This window comes from Schistocerca piceifrons, chromosome 6 (assembly GCF_021461385.2).
Source record: "Schistocerca piceifrons isolate TAMUIC-IGC-003096 chromosome 6, iqSchPice1.1, whole genome shotgun sequence".
NCBI classification, from domain to species: domain Eukaryota; kingdom Metazoa; phylum Arthropoda; class Insecta; order Orthoptera; family Acrididae; genus Schistocerca; species Schistocerca piceifrons.
Genome location: NC_060143.1, coordinates 161,192,744 through 161,204,838, shown reverse-complemented (window position 1 = coordinate 161,204,838; position 12,095 = coordinate 161,192,744). Strand labels below are relative to the sequence as shown.

The window sequence follows — 12,095 nt, the reverse complement described above, 5'->3', positions numbered from 1 at the left end:
TGCAACCTGTGCAGTTGAGTGGCAGATTACTGCAATGTGGCCCTTTTTTCAACACTTACGACAGGCGGTCCAGTGCTGGGGACATTCTGATGTGTCATATTGGGAGTAACAAGATGCACACAGTGGCAACAGTGAGCAGTGGCTCGAATACTGTTTACAAGCTATGCAAAAGCAACCAGATTGGCCAGCTTGCACAGCTGCTACGTCGCCCTCCCTGCACACAGTGGACACTGCCAGGTCACCCTATATCACCATGATGTCACACCAGGCTTACAACTGCAAACCATTGTTGTAAGAGACCTCATATGACTGTAGACTTCCTTATCTGGGACAGGACGGATGATAACATTGTGAACCATGGCATTTGCATATGATTCTTTTGACTTGGCCATGACAAACTGGCACTTGTGACTAAGGCCATGGTGGGTTGTAGGCCCAGGCACAGTAAGACTGATTGGTCTGCTTCTTGTGCTGGTAGAATTTAACCCTAACTGACATTGGTGCAGTGGCAATTGTAGGAGGGCAGCAACAAATATAAAGTATCAAACAAAAATGACGAAGGTTCCCTAAAGGGGCCAACTGCCACAATACCTGATACAAGGCTGGAGAAACCCTTAAAAAAAGCAGTGCATGACCTATCTCCACATCTAACACGGAAGGCATGGAAATTTTGCCACAGATGGTGTTCGTATGCTTTCCAATCTTCCACCACCTCGTCAAATGGCAGGTATAAAGTTATTTCCTTTTTTGCAAACAATGTTTGAATGAAAGATAATGTTCTGGTACTTTGCGGCACATTATTACTACCAATGTGAGATTAAACATTATTAAAGTTAAAAACTATAATCTTGCTGTCAGAACTTAAGAGTTGGCAAAGTTTGCACAATTTTGATTGGTATGAGAACATACTGAACTCAGCACTCTCGTCAAAGAAGTAATAGAAAAGTTTGAGTGATTAATCATAGTTTCAGGGATTAGCACTCAATTATTGTAAGTTCAAGAATGGTGAAATTTAAGGTTCTTAGGAAAGCATCATTTTAACTGACTACAATCATGTTAGTGCTCCAGAGCATATCAGATACCACACATTTCAACATACATAAGACAAAAAATATTAGAAAGGCTAGTGAAACATATTTAATACTACTCATAAGTGCTACATTATGTAGCTGGCTGTAAAAGCACAAAACACTGTATGATGAGCTCTTGACAAATTCCTCCAGCCCTAGAAAATTTAAACTGGACATCATACAATAACCAAAGTTTCTAGTACCAGGCTTGCACCCAGTTTGAACCTAGAGTATCATGATTGCTGGAAGCAAAATTATGAAGACTGGGTACAGGAAGAAACACAGGAAAAATCTTGTGAATAAAGGGTTGGGAAAATAACATATTTGCTTGCATTTCTGTAAAATCTTTTATAATTTCAAAAGAAAAAAATGATGGGTGAATGATAGTATTCCTCAATACCAAGCAGACATTTTTGAAATGAAAAACCATTTCATCAAAAGAAAATGTTGCAATACAAAAATATAATAAGGAGAACTGCAAAAATTGCATTGTTTTGTTGTCTAGACCCAATGAACAGGACACACAAGAAAATACAGGAAAACAAGTCCTTCACGATAACCTATTTTTTGGTTTTAATAATGACAAATAAGGGTTGCGTGTCATGATCTTACTTTAAAGCAAAAGCAAATCTACAGCTGCATGAATAACTTGCTTCTGGGTAATGCTTTAAATTCATTTTCAAAACTCCTACACTTCATTAAGATATTCTGTTGGATAAAAAAATATTTACCTGTTAATAACATGATTTTCCAGGTGCTGTTTGAGAAGTTTGCTCCATTCACTTACATTAATGAGAAGTGTTTCTTTAAACGGCTGTAAATTAACCTGAAACCATCCTGAAAAGACAGCTGTAGGATCCATTTTCTCTATTGTGGCATACTGCTGATCAAAGTGATCAATCTGCAAGGAAAAAATATATTTATGTAATTTAAAAAGAAGACTTCCAAAAAACAACCAAGATTCTATGACTAGAACATGTTTTACATGAGAAATCCTAGACAGATTACATTCGTAAGGACTGTATGGAAAGGATAGATTGCTTCTCACCACATAGAGGAGGCACTGAGTTGCAGACATGCACAATGAAAAAGACTGCTAAAATATTTCATCTTTTGGACCAAGTCCTTCTTCCGAAGTAGAAAACACACACACATTCACAAAAGCATGGCTCACACATACATGGTCACTGTCTCCAGGCACTGGGGCCTGACTATGGCTGAGCTGCAGTCTGCAGGGTTGGTGGTGGAGGTAAGGAGGAGGTGTGCTGGTAGGTGTGAGGGAGAGAGATATGAAGTAGAAGCAAAAAAGACTTGTGGGTGCGTTGGTGGGATAGAAGGAGTGTGTAGTGCTGGAGTGAGAGTAGGGAAGAGGACAGATGGGTGGACAGAGCCTAGTGAAAGTTGAGGCCAGGGGGCTTATGGGAACATAGGATATATCATAAGGAGAGTTCCCACATGTACAATTCAGAAAAGCTTGTGCTGGTAGAAAGAATTCAGGTGGCACAGGCAGTGAAGTAGTCTTAAAAGGAAGTAAATCATACTGTGCTGCATGTTCAGCAACTGGGTGGTTCAGCTGTCTCTTGGCCACAGCTTGATAGTGGCCATTCATGCAGATAGAAGGCTTGTAAGTTGTCATGCCATTGTAGAAAATACAATGGTTGCAGCTTAGTTTTTAGATGATGTGGCTCCTTTCATACGTATCCCTGTGTTTGATGGGATGCAAGATCCCTGTGATAGGATTGGGGTACTTGGTAATGATGTGACACTGTAGTGGTTTGCCTACTTTGTTTCTTCATTTGCTTGTTCTTGGTGTCAACATACTGCATTGCTACACTGGTTGAAGAATGGGGTTTCGAAGTAAACAATGACCACATTGAATGATGTAGCCGACAGAGGCACAGTTGCGTTTCACAGTCTTTTTCTTTCACTTTTCACAACCCCCCAACAATACAGAGTTATATATGGCCAGTGCACTATTGTTTAACTTTCCATAAGCCTCTTTAATAGTTAGCAGAAGAACCATCCACATACTGCTACAATAGTTTACTGTTGAACATCTATGATGAGTAAAAACCTAACCACAATGTACACAGTTCTTGAAAGAAACTACACACTGTTTGAAGTTTAATTTACATAAATTACAATTAAAATTTAACTCATTAAATTTACTGAATACAGTGAAAAATTCCATCTTTCTTCTACTACCAGAGTTGGCTGAATTACTTGTTTAAATCACGAAATTAACAAATATAGATACGTAAATAATACTTTTGACAAAACTGTTAATTACTTTGGAATTAAGAGCTGACCTTGCTAAAATGTTTTCAAATAGAGCCAAATAGATACTTTAAGATAACTAGCATTTTGTCTTCCAAAGGTTTACAATTAGTACAGAATTTATATTTGTTTATATGTCAACAACAGAATTTAAGTTACGAAACAATTACTATTTTCGCTCTATAATGAAAGATACTAACTAGGAATAGTCAAAATAAATTAGAAAATCAATTACATACATAAAACTAAGCACAAAATTAGATCTCGTGTTATATTCTTTAAAACTGAAGGCCAACCTTTCTCTTTTATGAAAATGCAGATTATACTAAATATGTTAATGGTAATTAGTTAAGAACAAAATGAATTTTAAGGAGGCAGACAGCCAAACAAGAGGGGAAGTAAAATTATCCCAGCTTGCTTTGTCACAACAGCACTGGGGACTTGGTAATGACATGGCAGGGCTGGAGTACTTGATAATGACGTAACAGAACTGGAGTATGCAGTAATGAAAGGATATATGGGATACATCTTGCATGGGAGATCTATTGCAGGGGTATGAGCCATGAGGCAAGGGGGTTGGGACCAGGGCTGGAGTAGGGATGGACAAGGGTTTTTCACAGTTTCAGTGGCTGGCAGAATATTGCTGTGGGAGAGGTGGGGTTGAGTTATGGGAGTATAACTCATTTTGGAACATGACAAAAGGTAATCAAAAGCCTGGCAGAGAATGTGATCAATTGCTCCAGGCCTGGGTGGTACTGAGGAGTGCTCCTTTGTGACTGGACAGTGAATATAAGGGAGAAGCTACATGACTGGAGAGACAAGGCACAGGAGGTCTGTTTCTGAACGAGGCTTCACAGGTATTCAAATCTCTCATAGTCAAGCTCCAGCAGATGGAGACAATGGCAATGTGTTTGTGAGTTGTGCATGTGTTTGTTTTTTACTTCAGGAGAAGGTTTTGACCAAAAGATGATATTTTTAGTAATCTTTTTTCATTTTGTCCACCTCCATGGTCCTGACAGATCCTCATCCTGGGGATTCAGGTTTAATTCCTGGTATTGCCATGGATTTATCCTTGGTGGGAGGACTGGACCAGGGTGCACTCCATTTTGTGATGCCAACTGAGTAGCTATCTGACTGAGAGGTAGTGGCTCCAAGGTTGAAAATTCGACAACAGCCGGAAGTGCAATGTGCTGTCCTGATGCCCCTCCATATCGCATCCAATGATGAATGATTGAGGGTGACATAGCAGTTGATTGACTATTGTACTATTGTGTGGTCATCAGAGCCTGATCTCACAAGATACCTCCCTTCCCCCCCTCCACCACCACCGCTGTGCCTGTTTGCAACTCAACACCTTATCTACTGCTGAGTAGTAATCTATCCTTTCCACATTTTTGTAGTCCATGCTGGACTATCCTTTGTTTGATAAGTAAGAATTGTTGTTTATAAGGTTGGAGTACATGACACTATTGTTTTTAGCACCTAAACATGGATAAAGTCTAGCTTTAAATGACACAGAAAATTATAATAAAAAAGAGTAAGGATAATAACTCAGTTAAAAAAATGAAAGCCAAAGAGCAGTACATTCTCTCTTTGAAGCTAGTCCCCCCACCCCACAAAAAATAGGGTTCCTGCAGTGAGCCATGTCTTTTTGTCAGCAGCTATAAGGCTGTGTGTTTGTATATATAACAGCCTTATAGCCACTGACAAAATGACATGGCTCACTGCAGGAATAAAAACATCCTGCAGAACAAAGAGGATGCTGTATAGTTCTCTGAGAATTTTTAATGACCCCCGGAAACAGCAGCACTACAAAGTTTATTGTAGCACCCTAAAGAAGGTAACAAATAAATCCAAGCACATGTACATAAAATCTGAAAGTAAGATGTCAGAAAACAAAATAAAAACAATTTGGAATTGATAAAGAAGGAAACTGGCAGAAAAACAGGGACCATAAGACAGACAGAAATTAGACAATATTATCAAGAAACCTAAAATGGTTGGAGAAGTAGTGAATAAACATTTTTTAACAGTACGGAGAAGGTAGGTTGTAAAGGTTCTCTCTTCTACAGAGAGCTAACAACAAACGATCTCTACTGATATCCTTACCTACTGTTACATACATGTAGTCAAAAGGATAATTAAGTGATTAAAAATAAAAATCTGTTTGTGTGAACAATATTTCTAGTAAGATATTGAAAAACTGTCATAAAAGCAAGATCTTCAATATACCTATGAAAGAAGGAATTGTCACTGGCACAAAAGGTGATAAAAGTAATGTGACAAACTATCACTCAGTCTCCCTTTCAAAAATCTTTTTTAAAAATTCATGAAAAAAAATCATGTACAAATTGATTGTCAGTCATCTCAGTATCCAAAACATCCTTTATGAAAGTCAATTTGGTTTTCATCTACATCTACATCATACTCTGCAAGCAACATAACTTAGTGTGGTAGTAGGTACATTTTGTACTTCTAACTGAGCTCTGAGGCTGGATAAGTTACTACAAACAGCATAGTGAATTGCGTTATTGTAGCGAAGATAGACACAAAGCCCATGCTGACCACAGTAGCATAAGTTTATATGCCAACTAGCTCCATAATAGATGATGGAGTGTCTGAAGAAATTTATGATGTGAAAAAAGAAATTAATCAAATAGCTACAAGAGATGACAATTTTGTAGTCATGAGAGTCTGGAATTCGATAATAGGTAAAGGAAGAGAATGAAGTAATAGGTGAATATGGATTAGGGGTAAAGAATGAAAGAGGTGCCCACCTGGCAGAATTCTTCACAGAGCATAATTTAATCATGAAAGGAGGTTGTATACATGGAAGAAGCCTGGAGATACTGACAGGTTTCAGACAGATTATATAATGGTAAGACAGAGATTTAGGAACCAGGTTATAAATTGTAAGACATTTCCAGGGGGTGGTGTGGATTCTGACCACAATCTATTGGTTATGACCTGAAGATTAAAATTGAAGAAACTGCAAAAAGGTGGGAATTTAAGGAGATGGGACCTGGATAAACTGACTAAACCAGAGGTTGTACAGTGTTCCAGGGAGAGCATAAGGGAACAATTGACAGGAATGGGGGAAAGAAATACAGTAGAAGAAGAATGGGTAGCTTTGAGGGATGGAGTAGTGAAGGCAGCAGAGGATCAAGTAGGTAAAAAGTCGAGGTCTAGTAAAAATCCTTGGGTGACAGAAGAAATACTGAATTTAATTGATGAAAGGAGAAAATATAAAAATGCAGTAAATAAAGCAGGCAAAAAGGAATACAAACATCTCAAAAATGAGATCGACAGGAAGTGCAAAATGGCTAAGCAAGCATGGCTAGAGGACAAATGTAAGGATGTAGAGGCTTATCTCACTAGGGGTAAGATAGATACAGCCTACAGGAAAATTAAAGAGACCTTTGGAGAAAAGAGAGCCACTTTTATGAATATCAAAAGCTCAGATGGCAACCCAGTTCTAAGCAAAGAAGGGAAAGCAGAAAGGTGGAAGGAGTATATAGAGGGTCTATACAAGGGCGATGGACTTAAGGACAATATTATGGAAATGGAAGAGGATGTAGATGAAGATGAAATGGGAGATATAATACTGCATGAAGAGTTTGACAGAGCACTGAAAGACCTTAGTCGAAACAAGGCCCCGGGAGTAGACAACATTCCATTGGAACTACTGACAGCCTTGGGAGAGCCAGTCCTGACGAAACTCTACCATCTGGTGAGCAAGATGTATGAAACAGGTGAAATACCCTCAGACTTCAAGAAGAATATAATAATTCCAATCGCAAAGAAAGCAGGTGTTGACAAATGTGAAAATTACTGAACTATCAGTTTAATAAGTCACGGCTGCAAAATACTAACATGGATTCTTTACAGACGAATGGAAAAACTAGTAGAAGCCGACCTCAGGGAAGATCAGTTTGGATTCCGTAGAAATGTTGGAACACGTGAGCAATACTGACCCTACGACTTATCTTAGAACCTAGATTAAGAAAAGGCAAACCTACATTTCTAGCATTTGTAGACTTGGAGAAAGCTTTTGACAATGTTGACTGGAATATGCTCTTTCAAATTCTGAAGGAGGCAGGGGTAAAATACAGGGAGCAAAAGGCTATTTACAATTTGTACAGGAACCAGATGGCAGTTATAAGAGTCAAGGGACATGAAAGGGAAGCAGTGGTTGGGAAGGGAGTGAGACAGGGTTGTAGTCTCTCCCCAATGTTATTCAATCTGTATATTGAGCAAGCAGTGAAGGAAACAAAAGAAAAATTCGGAGCAGGTATTAAAATCCATGGAGAAGAAATAAAAACTTTGAGGTTTACCGATGACATTGTAATTCTGTCAGAGACAACAAAGGACTTGGAAGAGCAGTTGAATGGAATGGACAGTGTCTTGAAAGGAGGGTATAAGATGAACATCAACAAAAGCGAAACGAGGATAATGGAGTGTAGTTGAATTAAGTCGGGTGATGCTGAGGGAATTAGATTATGAAATGAGACACTTAAAGTAGTAAAGGAATTATGCTATTTGGGGAGCAAAGTAGAGAGGATATAAAATGTAGACTGGCAATGGCAAGGAAAGCGTTTCTGAAGAAGAGAAATTTGTTAACATCGAGTATAGATTTAAGTGTCAGGAAGTCATTTCTGAAAGTATTTGTATGGAGTGTAGCCATGTATGGAAGTGAAACATGGATGATAAATAGTTTGGACAAGAAGAGAATAGAAGCTTTCGAAATGTGGTGCTACAGAAGAATGCTGAAGATTAGATGGGTAGATCACATAACTAATGAGGAGGTGTTGAATAAGACTGGGGAGAAGAGAAGTTTGTGGCACAACTTGACTAGAAGAAGGGATCGGTTGGTAGGACATGTGTTGAGGCATCAAGGGATCACCAATTTAGTATTGGAGGGCAGTGTGGAGGGTAAAGACCGTAGAGGGAGACCAAGAGATGAATACACTAAGCAGATTCATAAGGATGTAGGTTGCAGTAGGTACTGGGAGATGAAGAAGCTTGCACAGGATAGAGTAGCATGGAGAGCTGTATCAAACCAGTCTCAGGACTGAAGACCACAACAACAACAGTTTACTCATAGCTAACACTCGGTTTATGAAGCATGAAAAAAGGCTTGTAGTGTTTCGAGAATTTCCGCGTAAATTCTGGAACCCCTCAGCCTTCGACCAACTCGAACAAACGATATTTTAAATATAACTGTGAGAGAGCTTATCAATTGTGCATCACCTGTCTATGTGTGCAGGTCTGAAGTGTGTAGTAAGAAGACTGTAGACACAGTGGTCAAACGGCACTGACAGCTGTTTGCCGGCCGCGCCGTGGAAGTTTAATGAAAGAACACGGCAGACTCAAAGAACTTCTGTGTTGTTCCATACTGTTTTATAACTTTTACTATAAACTTTGACTATTGTAGTGAAAAAAAGGAAGGACAGTTGAAATATTGTTAAATGGATGCTCATCTTGGACTTGGAGAGAATAAGACGTGTATTCAGGTTCAGGATGAGAATGGACTTGGTTTTTAAGCCAACTCTCTATTATGTGTAAGTGAACTTTGATTCTAGCCTTTGGCTGCGTGAGGAGACTTACTTGACAGTGTTTGTTTATGTGGAGAATGAGAGTTGTAAAAGTTTTGATGTTTGAATATACTTTGTTGAGTGAATCAAAAGAAACTGCGTACGTCTGCTTATTTTTATAAGTAGTTTGCAAGTTCTGCCATATGGTAGGTACGATAGGTGATAATGTCTCTATCAATGAAACTTTCAAGTCCAGGTACATTAGGAACTCCCGTACCTCCATGTACAATGGCCATGATCGAAAGTATCATTAATGTCAATACTAAAATTCAGTCTACAACCACTGAAAACACAAGGTCCGTTGACAAGTGCAGTAGCAGCAACACTCTTAACTGGTATGCTGTTCTTCTTGTCTCCAGATGTTGTGGCTAACTCGATGTTCTTGATGGTTTTATAAACTGTCTGTTTAGAACGGCGACGAATTCTCCTGTAAGGCATCGTGACGGCATTCAATGCAGTTGCCTGTGCAGCAGCAGCAGCGTGAATGAGCCTCTGCGTGGCTCTCGCTCGCTTATATAGTATATGCAGTAGCTCAGACTTAGAATATTTTCACAGTGCCAGCGGAACGTTCCTAGCAAATATGCTTCAGCAAAGAAGAGAAAAGGAGGTAGCAGAAGCAAGCTAACCAGCAAGGAAAGTCAGCTGACCATCTCAAGTAAGTCATATCATTAAAGAAGTCAGAGTTTACACACATACTTCACCACTTTAAGTCATCCAAAGTATTAGCGCTTGGCGACTGTGACAGGACAGAAGAAAACAGGAATTTTATAAGAAGATATTATGTGTTCCATAGCAACTGAGTATAACAAGATGAGAGAACCATTATGAGAAACTGGATTAAGCCTAAAAATCAAGTGGAGAAAATTAATAAATTTAACAAAAGGGAAGACATAAGATAGTCATAATGTTAAAAGAAAAGAGAGAAGATCTCGACATATTAGACTAAGAAGAGATACGCCATGAACAATTCAACTAAGAAGATCCGGTGTGGGGAGTAAGCCAGCCGGTGTGGCCAAGCGGTTCTAGGCGCTTCAGTCTGGAACCACATGACCGTTACGGTCACAGGTTCGAATCCTGCCTCGGGCATGGATGTGTGTGATGTTCTTAGGTTAGTTAGGTTTAAGTAGTTCTAAGTTCTACGGGACTGATGACCTCAGCTGTTAAGTCCCACAGTGCTCAGAGCCATTTTTTTGTGGGGAGTAAACAGATCTCACACGCATTGCAAGGACGCAGATGTGGTAAACAACATCTGACACCACCAGCACCAGTTGCTGTTCATCGGTGCTGACCTGCTTCCACATCCACTCACAGATGTCGAAGCAGAAACCTACATCCGACGCCACCGGCCCCAGTTGGTACTCACTGGTGCTGAGTCTACATCCGCTCGCTGACACAGCTTAAATGCTACATTGGGTGAATGTAAAACAGTACTTTATTGTTGGAGTGTTGGATAAACTGTTGAGTGAATTGTATTAGTGTAGTTGTCATACTTAGAGTGAAGTTTTTAAATGATTACTAGATCTAAAGCTCATAAGAATATTGATAACATGAAACAAGTAGAAGAAACTCAAGAACCCGCTATGGCTATGAGAATCAGTAGAGAAATGCCAGATTGGACTGAGTTAGCAAATTTAATTAAAGCACAAAGTGCAGCTTCAAATGCTCAAATGGCTTCTTTAAGAAAGGAACTAAATGCTCAGAATGAGGCTTTTAAAGGTCAGAGTCTGCAGTCAACGCTCAGAATGAGACTTTAAGGAAAGAATTAGGCTTAATAAGTTCTCATTTAAATGATAAACTAGAAGCCCAGAGTTTACAATTAAATGACACTTTAAATTCTAGATTAAATGCTCAGAATGAAACTATAAGGAAAGAAATAGGTTTGGTACATTCTAGTTTAAACGCTCAAAGTAAAGTTCTAAATGACCAGAGTGAAACCTTGAATAGTCAAGCAACAAATATAGGTTTACTAAAGACTGAATTTGACACACTAAATATTAAAGTTGAAGATTTGGAATTCAGTTTAAAGAAAGAATTAATGAGTTCTTTGAATATTCATGTAAACCAACTGTTCACTGACTTAGTAACAAGCAGAATGACAATTTCCAAGATTTAGCAAAAAGGTTAGAATTTTATATTGAAGATAAACGTAATAATGTGAAATCTGAACTTAGTGGAAAGTCAGGATCATTTGAAAATGTATGCAATGTCAAGTTTGATGCTGTAAAGGAAAGACTGTATACCTTAAAAGGGAGCATTGATAATAATAGAGAATTAATACCAATAATCCAATCGCAAATTACAGGCATTAATACCTGAATAGAAAATATAGAAAGAAGTTTCCAAGAGAGGATAGCTAGCTCTGATACAGTAAATACAAGTAGTTTGGAGGACCAATTTGAAGGGATTATGGATCGAAAAGTCACCGAGAGAATAAAATCCAGGAACATGTCACCTATTGTTTCTTCCAAACTTTCAGATACCCAAAAGGTTGTAGATGACTTGTGGAAAGAATTTAAACTTATCGAGGAACAAGTAGAAAAAAAGAGTATCTTCACCTAATGTTGTATTGACTAGTGAAATGATGACTGATCTACAATGGGGGCCAATTCAGGATTAAACAGGCAATTCCCTAAGTTTAAGCCGGACAGGGATGTACACCCAACACATTTTTTGAAAAGATTCAATGAGGCCTTGCCAAAGAACTGGGAAGATTAAAAAAAAATTGAATTTGCCGTGGGGTACCTTTTAGGAGAAGCCTCAGAATGTTGTATTGTAAATATTGAGAACTTTTCTTCTTGGGGAGGTTTCCAGAAGAAATTTAAAGAGAAATATTGATCTGCTAGTGCACAGGAGAAACTAATATCAGATCCATGGGACCCGGGTGGAGTCATATATCCCCCCGGGGACATTAATATTCTGAGTCAACGGGAGGAGTGACGACCGTTGGATCCCGAGCTGTTTCCAGTGTTTCTTCCAAAATAGTTTTACCACACCAAATTCCCTTCAAATCTTAAACTATTCTGTTATCTATTCCTAAAATCTTAAAATATCCTATAATCTTATTACCTAGAGAACTGGATATGACTACAACTTATGAGAATCACAGAATAAGAAAGAAAGTGATCTCTAGATGAAATAAACAGAACAAGAATAT

The 12,095-nt window shown here is 38.6% G+C and overlaps 1 protein-coding gene across 1 annotated transcript in view; it reads right to left on the bottom strand.

Annotated features, from left to right (window-relative positions):
- LOC124803208 (dynein beta chain, ciliary-like) overlaps positions 1–12,095 on the bottom strand; it is a 586,091-nt gene that overhangs the window by 527,293 nt on the left and 46,703 nt on the right. Inside the window, exon 5 of the mRNA XM_047264389.1 lies at positions 1,802–1,971. Within this exon, the coding sequence (XP_047120345.1) occupies positions 1,802–1,971 (170 nt within the window). The remainder of the gene's footprint in view (positions 1–1,801; positions 1,972–12,095) is intronic.